This window comes from Schistocerca gregaria, chromosome 3 (genome assembly GCF_023897955.1).
Source record: "Schistocerca gregaria isolate iqSchGreg1 chromosome 3, iqSchGreg1.2, whole genome shotgun sequence".
NCBI classification, from domain to species: domain Eukaryota; kingdom Metazoa; phylum Arthropoda; class Insecta; order Orthoptera; family Acrididae; genus Schistocerca; species Schistocerca gregaria.
In genome coordinates this window covers 467,348,936-467,362,801 of record NC_064922.1, presented here as the reverse complement: position 1 = coordinate 467,362,801, position 13,866 = coordinate 467,348,936, and the positions used below count along the sequence as shown (strand labels likewise).

The following is a 13,866-nucleotide window of genomic DNA, read 5'->3' as shown; positions in this document are numbered from 1 at the left end:
TCCTGGGGTATCGGCGAGGACCATTCGCAACCGTCTCCATGAAGCTGGGCTACGGTCCCGCACACCGTTAGGCCGTCTTCCGCTCACGCCCCAACATCGTGCAGCCCGCCTCCAGTGGTGTCGCGACAGGCGTGAATGGAGGGACGAATGGAGATCTGTCGTCTTCAGCGATGAGAGTCGCTTCTGCCTTGGTGCCACAATCAGGACTGCATACGACCGATGCACACAGGGCCAACACCCGGCATCATGGTGTGGGGAGCGATCTCCTACACTGGCCGTACACCTCTGGTGATCGTCGAGGGGACACTGAATAGTGCGCGCTACATCCAAACCGTCATCGAACCCATCGTTATGTCATTCCTACACCGGCAAGGAAACTTGCTGTTCCAACAGGACAATGCACATCCGTATGTATCCCGTGCCACCCAACGTGCTCTAGAAGGTGTAAGTCAACTACCCTGGCCAGCAAGATCTCCGGATCTGTCCCCCATTGAGCATGTTTGGGACTGGATGAAGCGTTGTCTCACGCGGTCTGCACGTCCAGCACGAACGCTGGTCCAAGTGAGGCGCCAGGTGGAAATGGCATGGCAAGCCGTTCCACAGGACTACATCCAGCATCTGTACGATCGTCTCCATGGGAGAATAGCAGCCTGCATTGCTGCGAAAGGTGGATATACACTGTACTAGTGCCGACATTGTGCATGCTCTATTGCCTGTGTCTATGTGCCTGTGGTTCTGTCAGTGTGATCATGTGATGTATCTGACCCCAGGAATGTGTCAATAAAGTTTCTCCTTCCTGGGACAATTAATTCACGGTGTTCTTATTTCAATTTCCAGGAGTGTAGTTGGACAAGAAGAGAATAGAAGCTTTCGAAATGTGACGCTACAGAAGAATGCTGAAGATTAGATAGGTGGATCATGTAACTAATGAGGAGGTACTGAATAGAATTTGCAGAGAAGAGAAAGTTGTGGCGCATCTTAACTAGAAGAAGGGATCGGTTGGCACATTCTGAGGCATCCAGGGATCACCAATTTAGTATTGGAGGGCAGCGAGGAGTGTAAAAATCGTAGAGGGAGACCAAGAGATGAATATACTAAGCAGATTCAGAAGGATGTAGGTTGCAATAAGTACTGGAACATGAAGAAGCTTGCACAGGATAGAGTAGCATGGAGAGCTGCATAAAACCATACTCTGGACTGATGAACACAACAACAACAACAACAGCACCGTCCCGAAAAGAGCCGGGCAACATATAGCTTCCTCCCACATTTGTCTTAAGAACTGACTACAACGAGAAGATTAGAGAAATTAGAGCTCTTATAGAGGTGTACCAAAGAATTGTTCTTCCCAAGCTAATTGGCAATTGGAATAGCAAGGGGATGCTTCGCCATACTTGCGGAGTATTGGTGTAGCTGTAGATATTGATATAATCTGCTGTAGGTTACTGTAAAACTTAGAAGACTAAATATTTCAGGAAGTCCATTAGACGGAAAAAAACTCCGCCTCAGCGAAAGATGATATGAAGAATGGGTCTTCTCAATTAAGCAAGCATTAGTAATATCACACATTTTCCTCTTCTGGCTCTAGCCAGGCAAGTCAAAGTTTTTCAGAATTTCAGGCAGAGCTTTTGATAGTCAATATATATGACTTTTAATAGCTGGATGGTGTTATAATCGTATGAATTAGACCCATCTTTGCTGTGCTTTAGTCCCCAACGCTTATGATGTGGCTATTTAACTTTTTTCTGTACCATTGTTGTAAGTGGCACCCGTTAAGTTATATCAGCTTAATAAAGAATGCTACATTACACGAATACTGTCTCTTCATACTTTCCCGTTGTTGTCGAGACTGTACCATACTTTTCCTATATGGAGGTACTAGGTCAGAAATGTGCTAAATATGCACTTGTCCAAAGCTAAATTGGTCTCGCTGTAGCAATGTCTGTTCCATCTTGTTTTCTGCTCTTTATGATGGCAGTAGGGCTACTTCTATAACTAATTTTTTTACCTGTAGCTCTTACCATCACGAGATGTTGGCATCTGTAGTCGCTGATGGTTCCTAAAGAATAATAAAGTCGCTCATAGTTCACTGTAGCTAAAACGGCAAGACTCCAAACAGACAAAAATAAACTTGTTGTTACTGATGGAAGAAAATGTTACTTTATACTAGGCTTTGTGCCATTACAGTTGCTTCCAGAACAAATGTTTTGAGTAGTGAAAATGTCTGTAGTTAGTTAAGGAAGAGTTTGCGTTGTGCATCGTGTGTTCGTGTTGTGTCTGGGATGGGATTTCTGGCACGTAGCGAGTGACATGCTCCATGCAGTGCAAACGTATCAAAAGGCCGGGTCCGGCACCCGACTAACTGCACGACACATGCAAAACATCAAACAGAACATCAGCACCTTATGGTGCGAAAGGCAGATGCGAGATGCACATACTCTATGCGGATGGGCCTCCTCATTACAAACAAATACAACCTCTGGCACTTTTTGTCCCCGTGGTCCTTGCTGGAGGGCCGTGCTCACGAAACAAAAGCACGCCTCGGTTCTCCCGGGCTACAGAAAAGCGTTACCACGCATAGAGCACGTGAGACGCGAGTGCCAGATGGGACAGTTGGATAGCGGGCAGTCCTCTGAAGAACAGAGCAACTTCCGGTCACGAGAAATTGCGTTTATTGATTAAATATTTACATCACAAAATAAAGGCAGTTACTAACTTCAATACAGTTTTCTTTTTTGCATATTATATATTGATAGATTTACTTGTATTAAGTTTAACATTGAAATTAATTCATACACATTTCTATACGGTTATTATAAATAGAATATGTACATATATTAATTTTTATATATAAATTTCAAGTACCTGAAAGTCAAAGAATTCTCTACCTTCCATTCACGTAAGCTTGTATCAAATTCACTAGTTCTTACATTACCAGTATGCTCCGTACAAGACAAAAATCCAGTTACACAGAACAGTTATCTACTACAACAGGATGTGTGTTTGTCGTACATGCCTGGCATGCGAAATCCATTCACCAGTGAGTCATGCATAGAATATTCAGAATAAAGTCCACTAGTTTAACTCCACGACATACAGATGAAAGACAGCAGTACGAATATTATGTTTGTGCAGTTTCATATAGGTACTACATCAAATATTCGAAATTTTGTTTCTCGAAATATAATATAAAATAGATACTTTAGTACAGGACATCGCCGTAGTGGTAGTAGACAAACATACTGAGCAGGGAATCTTTTCGCGGGTACTGATTCAGTTCATGTTTTCAGTTTCAGAAACGAAAACTGCAATGGGACCTGGATATGTATCCATTTGATACATTCTATTAGGGCATAGAACTATTTTTTGGATAAAAATCACCATAGACGTAAAACATTCTAAATGGAAATACATAATTTAGTGTAAAGAAAACTTCATTTATTCTTACAAGCTACAAAGACTAATTCACTAGTTATATCTGCCGCAATGGGACAAAAGCAATGTTAGTTTTCCAGAATATGAGAAACGACTACCTACTGCGATCGTGAGTTGTTTATGTTGGGATTAATTTATTAGACTACACTGTATTAACTGATTATACGCTGAAGTTTAAATATCTTCTGCATCTACAAAATACGGGTGTGTTTTCTCTAACTATAGGAAACCCTTACACGATTCATGCCGAATACAAGGAACAAGTTTAGTACACAAAATAAGTTTTAATTAATTTTCTTCTTACAGAAAGCCTTTGAAATTGATCCTCGGTATCTAATGCACCTTACTCACTTTACGTAACAACAATATACAGTGCAACTCTGTAGCTTACTGAACTTATACTGTGTTGTCCAAGTGCTTAAAATGCTTACTGAATGTGGGTAATTTTAAGAAACGCCTAATGTGATGAATATAAAATTATAAATACATGTCTAGACGTTAAGGACAGTTGAAAGCTGTCAAAAAATTCAGGATATAATTGAAGAAAAATAGTTTTCATTTCAAAATAACGAATGCTTTCAGCCAAATAACTGCTACACAACGTTCAAATACCAAGAATCAAATAAGAACAAAATAACTTTGCCCATTACAATCATTCACGTATACCACCTTCAGCTTAGTAATAGACAATATTCTACATCTACTGTGAAAAATGATTGTCGCACAAAAATAAAAGTTGAGAAATTTTGTGGAAGATCAGTTTCCAACAAATGTAACTCGCCGTTGTGCTTTAGAGTTTTCCTATGGAAACAACATACGGGAATCGAAAGTAATAGAAAACGTAAGGACCACAATGATGAGATCGGGATGATTCACCTACTGTACATTTACAATTATTATAATAATATATCTCTCTTGTGGAATAAAGAAAGTAATAATACAGATTCTGAAGACGTGACGATATAGTCAACATTTTGCTTTCTAGAACCCAGAAAGGAAAACTGATACAGGATGCGATGAAAGCTGCCTGTTGCTATTTTTACCGTACGTGACTCGATAACTGGAAGTATTTAGGTACTTCGTTAGTGGCTGTGGCGTAGTTACCCATGGAGGAACGACACTTTGCCTACATACAAAATTATTTGTTGTTCACGAAAATATTCTCAGCACATAATTCCATTATAGAAAATAGTAGTGTATGTGAATACAAAATCCTATAGGTTTTTGGGGTCAGTCATAAATGGATATGTAAGGGATTTCGAATTGTAGATTAACTTAAAAAGCTGCGCCATGTAGATATAAAAATAGCCTCGAAAACAAAATTAAACAAAATATATTTGTCAGTAAATAGAAATACAAAATATCGAGCATAAAAATAGAACATATTTTTGGGGTGATAGTCTCATCTTGACAGCACACAAAAGGAGTCATTAGGGAGATATATACAATACGTTTTGTTAGTTCTACGGGTTGTGCTCACTACAACACCAAGTAGGCCGACACACGTCACTCTGCTAGCTACTGTCCCATCTGACACATGCGGTCAAAAAATGACCACACTTCTCTAAACATATATTATTTTCAACTTACCTACTTTGTCATACAAACTACTGATGCGTAATCAATGTGTATATATACACAGAACTATGTGCGCCTAGCTATAGCAAGCATAGTCTACTAAATAAAATAGCATCTCTAGCTTGGAGTTTACTTCCCCCATGAGCAGAACACACTGATAAGGAAAGGTGTACATTATAGTCGTTAACTCCAATGAGAGGAAACTGAACTACGAATAAATATCTTACCGGAATCACAAGTATATAAGAGATATGAAAATATGCTATGCCACTCTTTCGCTCCAGGGGCGATGAAGTCTCACATTCTGAGCGATTTTTGTTCAGAGAAGCTCTATCACTGTCGAGGGTGTGTGTATTTAACAAGTGTAACAGTTATGAATACTAGAAACTTGTCTACAAAATTTAAAGCGGTACTCTTTAGCAAGATTATTACAAAATTTCACAGCACGCAGTTAAGGCTACTAGAAAAAGCAGGCAGCAGTTTTACATATATATGAGTATATTAAGCTCATGCGCTAATATTTTAAAATTGCGAAGAATTTTGCCACAGTCAGATGTCACTTCATTTCACAACGCTCTCATAATAGCATGAACTCTTCATAACATTTCGGTGGAATTTTGTTGCAAAATTAACCTGCTTTTCAATTACCAACCTATTTCTTGCGATGTAAGGCACAATACCCCGATCTTTTTTTCGACGTAGTTACTTATACATTTCTGCTGTTTGCTCCAGAGTGTCTTCATACCGAGGTGATAAGTCACTAAACTTATTTGCGCCTCGGAAATGCAAGTTTTACAACCTTCTACCGCAGGAGTTCATGATGAAGAGAACAATGACATCAAATGAGGTCTTTCGACCTTTGGAGAAGACCGGTGACCTTGGTATACATATATGAATCGCAAAATTCACCTCTCAGTCACAACAGAGTCTATTTACATGGCTTTCGGCCATCATCAGGCCTTGGAATTCATTGTCACAGAGGACGCATAGTTGTTAAGTGAATTATTTATGAGTTCAGTTAACGACTAGGCGTCTTGTTCATCGTTGCCCTATAAGGTCTGATAACAGCTGTAAGCTGTCCAAATAAAATCAGTTGTGACCATACGGTGAATTCTACGATATATGAAAGACACTAATACAAAAGCATTTTGTTCAGCAACGAGAGCCCACGAGACAGCTACTTCAAGGATGTCTAGAAGAAAGCCACTGATAATGCCTAAAGGACACCAAAATTCTATGAAATCTAGAATTCATATATATTCTATATAATGTATGCAATTCCAGTAAAAAAAACTCTACTAAACTATATACCAATGAGACTTCATTTCTAAGTTATACTTTACCTTCCTGCTAACTTCTGTAATGTAGGAATATTTATTTTACCTCTACAGAATTCTAAGGGTCCCAGCTACATGGGACAATCATCACAGAAGAAATTCGACGGAGGCCATTTATGTCCTCGATATAATGGAAAAACTGCTGAGTTTCTACGTTTACTGTTGCTACAGATGTCTTCAAGGAGTTTGGTACATCTAAATGGCATATACATCATTCTATGATACTTGACGTTATCTGCGTAGCATCGTAATTTGCCTAAACTTACTGTAAAAGCGTGACCATGACAAGCTTCCTGTCCACCCTCCCCATTTTCTTGAATTCTCTTGCATTTCTGTTATTTCAAAAACAACGACGGCAGTATGTATCCGTTATTTCATTTCAATAGAGCCTTAAGCGTTCATCATCTGAAATAAATAAAATAGTCTGCTATGATGCGTGTCAAATACATCATAACTCATTTCTCTTGGTACAAGGCACCTTTTTCGTCATTAAAGTCGATTATAATGCACAAGCTACTCAGAGCCAGGTATTAATCAGATTTTGTTCTCTTAAAAGTTTGAGAACGAGATATTATTAGTGAAAATTAGATGACAGAGGATAGAGTTTTCTAGCAGAATAAGGATGTGTAGATGCTGCACCTTTCGTAGAAAGAAAGTAATGGATAGGTTTGTTTGTCAGTAACTATGGAGAATTTTAGTGAGATTTGCAGTTAAGTGACATGTTTACAGGGGAAACGGTGTGAGTTGTCCTTTAGAAGTAATATCATGACGCGAGCGCGCATACACACCACACACACACACACACACACACACACACACACACACACACACACACACACGTTCGCGTGATTTTTAAAGAAAGAAACGGCTGCTGTGTAAATGCGGGAAACTGATCGATGATATCACTACATAAGTGTTGTGGTGTAGTCTGTCAGCCTTGCCGCTACAAATTGGGAAATGTACGAGTACTAAGCAACATATCAAATCGTAGTCCCGGCCCTAGTGAGAAATAAGTTGGTCACATGACTAGGTACGTTGACGGTCTAGTTCGAAGTAGTACGTGTTGATACCTCGCAGCACTAGAAAGGAGAGTGGTCGTTGATAATGACGTAAGAGGCAGCCGCAGCGACTCGCTTCTAGTGTCCTTATAGCTGTTGACTACAGAAAGGAGAAAGAAGTGACAATGCAGCAGGAAAAGTGAGACAGAACGGGCAAAAAAAAAAAAAAAAAAAAACTGTCAAAGCTGAGAAAGTGTGCAGATTATATTATGACAGAAGAGGCACAAGGCTGAAATAGGTTACACTGAGGTATCTGTCCTAAGTAAGAATAAGCACTATGAATATCCTACTGGAGATATTGATAAACGCGTTATTAGGCTGAGCAGTACAAGAGTATACCAACTTTTGGTAAACTTCGCAGCTTTTGTCGCACAGAATTAAACTTCAAGGCTAGCTAACTATGAGGAATGATTTCTCTATGTGGGACAGATGTTTAGACGAAATGTGGATCAGTACACGTTAGACTGTGAATAATGCTGGCAAAGTTACAGTGTCCGAGAAGTATTATGAGACAGAAGTGTCGATCAGTGTCCAGTGTTGTTTAGCAGTGAGGGCATTGGAATGTGTACGTGTAGCGTGTAACAGCTCTCCACTTGGAACACTGAATTGTACGAAAAAAACAAAAACGAGGATGCTGTCACCTGGGCCAGGTCTTCAGTTCGTTTTGCCGGTTAGTACGCTATTTAATAGGAAGGCGAGTATTGATTTTTACAACTAAAACGCAGCCAATTAAACGTTTTCCTGTTATAACATCAAAGCTACTGCATAGTAACTAGAATAAAAATGTTGAAGGATTCTGGACGCCGCAGAAATAACTATAGCGAAACCGACAATGTTCGCTACCCGAAAATGTGATTTTGAAGAAGTCGATGATCTACAGCTGGACTCTTACAATATGTGAATGTCTACGACAAACGTTTCGTATGGAAAATGAGAAGTGAATTTCGAATGTCTATGTCGAAGGATTTAGTCACGAACATCGTTTATAATTTCTCACGATCTGAGAAGTAACATCACGTAGTTGTCATGGCATTTAATTCAATTTTAAAACTGGCAGCCATTACTTGAATGTGTCATTAACCACAGAGGATTTCCTTGCACATAAATGTGACATGTATAGAATCTAGCGACTGTTCTTTCTGAACACTGAGCAGGACACACGTGCCTGATAAACCTGTTCCATTCAGCAGTAGTTATTTTAGAAGACACGCACAACTCTGGATGAAGATTCAATTAATTATACGAGTCCTGCATCCCGCATAACAGACTCGCAGTACGAGAACAAGACACCAACAATTACTCAACGTTAGTGATGCACTTAAGCCTACTTTAAAATTTTCATGCTGAATATAGATGTTAACACACTGCGATCCATCTACTTTCCCGGTGGATTTATGGCTTCGATAACCACAAATGATCAATTCAGTTATACTTATTGTTGTTAAAGTACCTAGAGTAGACCCAGGAAAATCGTTTCCCAAGACACTATCTTTACTTTCGTAAAAGCAAACCTTTTAAAACGACATTTACTAAATAGTTCACGAAAAGAGTGAGTCATGCACGATTTATACCAGTGTGATACTACCATTCTGCTATGTATATCCCTTTACACTTTGTGGGAAGAATTTATGAGGCTTATTTCTCTAAACGTATTCCCTGTTTATATCATCTTTCACTTGCTTCTTCTTTGCACAGTTTCATTGAGGCCTTTCTGTGAACGAACAATATCGACAGTACTTATAGTCACCTTGACGTTTTTGCATATTATTTTAAAGGGAGTCGCTGTAAATCCTCCTTACAAAATCATCCAAAGCTCTCTGTAATCTACCATATGCACTGCATCTTGATTTTCGTAGAAAACTCACATCTAGTGAAATTGTCGGTGTTGTTTACCATAGGACTTAAATACTTTGGGACGTCATGCTTTTAGAAGTAATTTGCCGTATCAGGTAACACCAAGTTCGTAAATAAATTAACATGCTCGACAATTCAACTTTTTTGTATAACCAGCACATTACACATGAATTCCAAAGGAATATCGAAAATTAATAACTATATTATTGAATTTAAATGATATGATTGATACTGATACACAAAAATTTAAGTTATACCAATTCTAATCATACCACGAATTTGCCACTCCACGGAGGAAGAGCTACACTGTGTAGCCCTAAGCAAATGAGAGTATATGGTCTGGCAATTACTGAACTTATAAGCCATGACACATTAAATAACACTTACCTCTTGATGCACACGTATTATCAATATCTAGACAAAAATCCAGATTTGATAAATAAGGTAACGAAAACATTTAAAAAACCAACCAGGGCACTGGAATTTCTGAACAGTTGTTCTTCATTATAAAAATTTGCAATTAGTATGCTTACGACAATTTTGGAACAGACAATCGTCACTTAAGCAATATGTATGATCTTTACCTGATTTAAAATTTTCCTAAAACCGATATTATCCTGCTCACTATCTGTGATAACTGTAAGTGTTTCCGTACGACGTATATGTTTCTATTTAACAAGGTAATGTAGATCCAAGTAGCTCAGGGTTTTGTACAGCCTCGCGTTACATTAAGAGTCTTTGCAGAATGACAGAAGTGCTCTTACGGATTTGTATTCCTACTAAACCTGAGAGAGGTTTCTGAAACTACTTAACTTAACTGCTGATTAATGATTGTCGAATCGCTTTCATACCTGAAACCTTGTACAGTGGGGAATAACTTGTTTCATAGCGAACTCCTGCTATGAAGTGTTTGCCTAGGAATGGGATATATATGACAAGTCTTAGTAGCTCTCCTGCTTTTGACAGTGTTCTTTATCAGATGAACAGCATTTATGGATAACAAATACTGGTCTTCCGGCTTTCTGTTCTACCTTAACTCTTTGTAATTGGACTGCAGTATGGAGGATGTCTGACAGTCAAAATTTAATTATAATTTTATTTATTTTTTTTGTCACTCTTGGGTTTTATTCCTGCCTACATGCATACGTCATACTGTTTGCGCCTATAACTGCTTTATGTGCGTGTAAAATACTAGAATTATTTTGATCTTCATGTTGGAACTTAGTGGGGCGTTATGGGCGAAATTTATAGGAATGGAGGTGGCGGCCTTTTGGAAGACCGTTACCTAATGAACTTTATTTGCAGGGTGAGAAAATGGCTTTCTGTTCAGTATCATTGACACGTTTCTCAGGGATGGCATTTGCATTTGCATAGCATCACATTTCAAGCAAATATATTTACATGTATGGAGTTCCAGTGACGATGTGTAGATAAAGCGCTAGTAATTAATAGAATTACGTCAATGTAAAACGCAGTAGAAGGACTCCGAAATGCAAAAGAATGTATACAATTCATATACATTCAGTAAGGCGAGGTAACAGGAAACAAAATCATTGAAGAGTCGACACCCCTTTTCCTGGGCCCATAAGATTCTCTACAAAGTAGCGTCTAATGTATAACTGTATCCGCCAGTTGTATTTCACACATCCTGGTTCGAGACATGGTACCGAATGGCTTAGCATCATATAATGGTAAATAAATGAAGTTTTAATTCATACTCTTGCTGGCGGTGGCCTTCCTAAATACGTAGTACTTATCAGATGTCTCTGCATCAAGTTTACTGGCAGGAATACAACATAGTGGTTGGTTTTCCACTTTAGGCAAAAATGTCGGGAGGTGACAACAAATACATCATATACTCAACAATATGTGTTGTTTATAACAGATAACAAACGTGGTTTCTATTATCCCTGATTCTACGAAGTTAGCTCACACTATGCTCGTGGATTTGAATTCGAGGGGTGTTCTTGTGAAAAGTCTATTGACATACGATACATGTAAGTAATACGAAGATATTAAGTGAACACTTGAACAAATCTACAGAAATCATCAGCATCTGAACAACTTAACCAGTAGATTAATGTACCGCTGTAGACATTGCTTCTTTCGAAGCTGCATTAAAAACAAGGTGACTACGAAGGGTAAGCGCGACACATACTAATGTAAACAGCGGTAACAAATAGCTGTAGTTCGCAACAGGCCACGACTCAGAACCAAGTCTACAAAGACAGCATGAAGACGTTACAGGAAATACGTGAACCCATAAGATGTCGTGAACAGCAGCCATTCTGTCCCACATTAAAAGTATGTGAACTTAAAAACTTCTTTTTCCTACTAACCATGAGATTCTGATTTTTTTGTCCCCATTTTCTTACATCATATGTTTTCCAGCATTCCTCTCAGAATACCTCTTAACACATACATATTGTTCGCGAACTAGTTAATTATTTCTAATTGTAAAAAAATTAGTTTAAAATAAAGCAGCAGGTTAATGCTATTACTTAGATGCATCATTGTCAACATTTTCCGTACGATCGTCATAAATTTTGAAACCGAAATTATAGAGTGTACTCTGCTTCCGAATGTCTTTGTGGTACCCAACAGGTAAGCAGCAGGAAACTACATAAACCGGAATCAACGTCCATGTAAAATATGCCACAGTGTGTAGCGAAAGTTTCGAGATTAATGTGCTTGATAAAGTCCTTGTGGAAAATCTTTGTCGGATAGAGCACAAACACAGACAAATTTCCCATTCTGTCGCACACTGATCTGACCCAGAAGTGTCGTTGTCTTTACTCAACGTAAGTGGGTTACTGTGCTTGTGAGACGAGTCTTGAACTTGGCTGCGAGAGATCTCGATAAAGTGCTTGAGTGCGTGGAAGAATTATACGCTAAGCTGTAATAGTAATATCCATTTGTGAAATTATAGAAATATGCACCGCGTTAGATATGTTCATGTGCTTCATATAGACCCCGCATCAGTCTCACAGCCTGTTCACGCCAACTCCACAACAGGTACATCTGCACTTTTATGTTGACTAATGAACACATTAAAGAAATAATTGTACAAACTTTGCATAAAATATAAAATATGGAGAGTTTTTTGAAAATATTGTGTAAACGTCTTAAGAAATGTGTAGGGGAAATAGAGGAGTGTGCTCTAACTGCCTTTTTTTTTGTAGCGGTGGGCAACAGTCTATAAAACTTATGAAACAGCTAAGAGAAATATTGAAAGACTGTAATGCTGGTGCACTCGAGCCGAGAGGTGTTGTGGGGGCGTGTAGATGCACATCGCCAGTGCTTTCCCTCGGGAATGGACGACTCTGAGTGTGTGAGAGCTATGAAAGTGCGCTGTGTGCCAGCTAACTACGCTACTGTCTATACCGGGGTCTTAGGCAGCTTGCGACGCGTCGGTGAGGTTGGCGTCTTGTCCTGGTCTCCTTCTGAAACACAAAAATCAAACGTTCAGCACGCAAGATACATCTAGCTGTCAGGAATGCAGCGGTGTGCAAGCATCGCCGAGCACGCCGCAGACAGACATGTTACAACACTGGTAAGTTTGAAAAATGGTGTGCAGTCGAAGCTTAAGGCGTGTTATTATTTCAGATGATTTGCTGTCTGCACAGAACTCACACAGAAAAGTGTTTAGCGGTTTTTTGGGACATGAGTGGTTGTTACGTATTAGAGCACTACACACTATAATTGAAGCTGTTACGTTTCTCGCTGTTGGTAAGGCTTTTAATCATAAGAAACATCTACATAAAATCATCTGGGAAAATTCTCATTTTGTCATAGCTTTACAGCGGACTTAAAGCAGGTCCACTTCATATCATGCTTTGTCAGTACAGTACCTCTAAATTTACAATGGGAAATATGCTTGTAACTCACCAAAAATAATCAACATGTACAAAATACTGAGTAAGACTCACCGGTCTGGGTAGCCTGTACTGGGACTAATATAAAACATTGTATTATTCTGTAAGCATTAAATTAGCTAAATTTTCTTTATATCAAGCCATTCAATGCAGCATATATGAACATTACGATATAGCTATACTCATTATGATGAAAGAAGAACCCTGACAAATGGCAGCCCTGTAGCCAGCTTTCAGTTGCGAATTTGGATAGAATGCCGGTGGTGTGGAAGCTACGTGACCAAAACAATGTCTTCTACAGAGCTACGGCAACGTTGAGGCTTTGCCGTAGGGATGTGGTTAGTTGTGGCAGGCACGCGGACCAGTCGCGCACAACCACTTTAACTGTCAGGGCACTTCCTTCGCCACACGGACTACAGCTATCAAGATATACAAAAACAAAGAAACGAGATAACTAATTGAGCGTTGCAATCGTTTACTACATTGGACAACAACGACCCGCTACGGAATGAATGTTTTGTGTACAACAACCATTACACAATTCCATCAGAAAGGAAGAAACCCGCATTGAATCATTTGTGCTAAAACTAATAACAGATGCTACGTTGTGATCTAGTGGGGTGGCTTTGAGGTCCAAGGGTGCTGAAGATACTACACGCCCTAAGAACAATCGGTAATTTGAAACGACTGATTTCAAAACAAAGTGGGAGCATTTGTTAGCTAAGCTTT

The 13,866-nt window shown here is 39.1% G+C and overlaps 1 protein-coding gene across 1 annotated transcript in view; it reads right to left on the bottom strand.

Annotated features, from left to right (window-relative positions):
* Positions 1–2,655: 2,655 nt before the first annotated feature.
* Positions 2,656–13,866, bottom strand: part of LOC126355430 (uncharacterized) — a 1,825,973-nt gene continuing 1,814,762 nt past the window's right edge. The window contains exon 16 of the mRNA XM_050005738.1: positions 2,656–12,705. Coding sequence (XP_049861695.1) covers positions 12,641–12,705 — 65 coding nt within the window. The 3' untranslated portion in view covers positions 2,656–12,640. The remainder of the gene's footprint in view (positions 12,706–13,866) is intronic.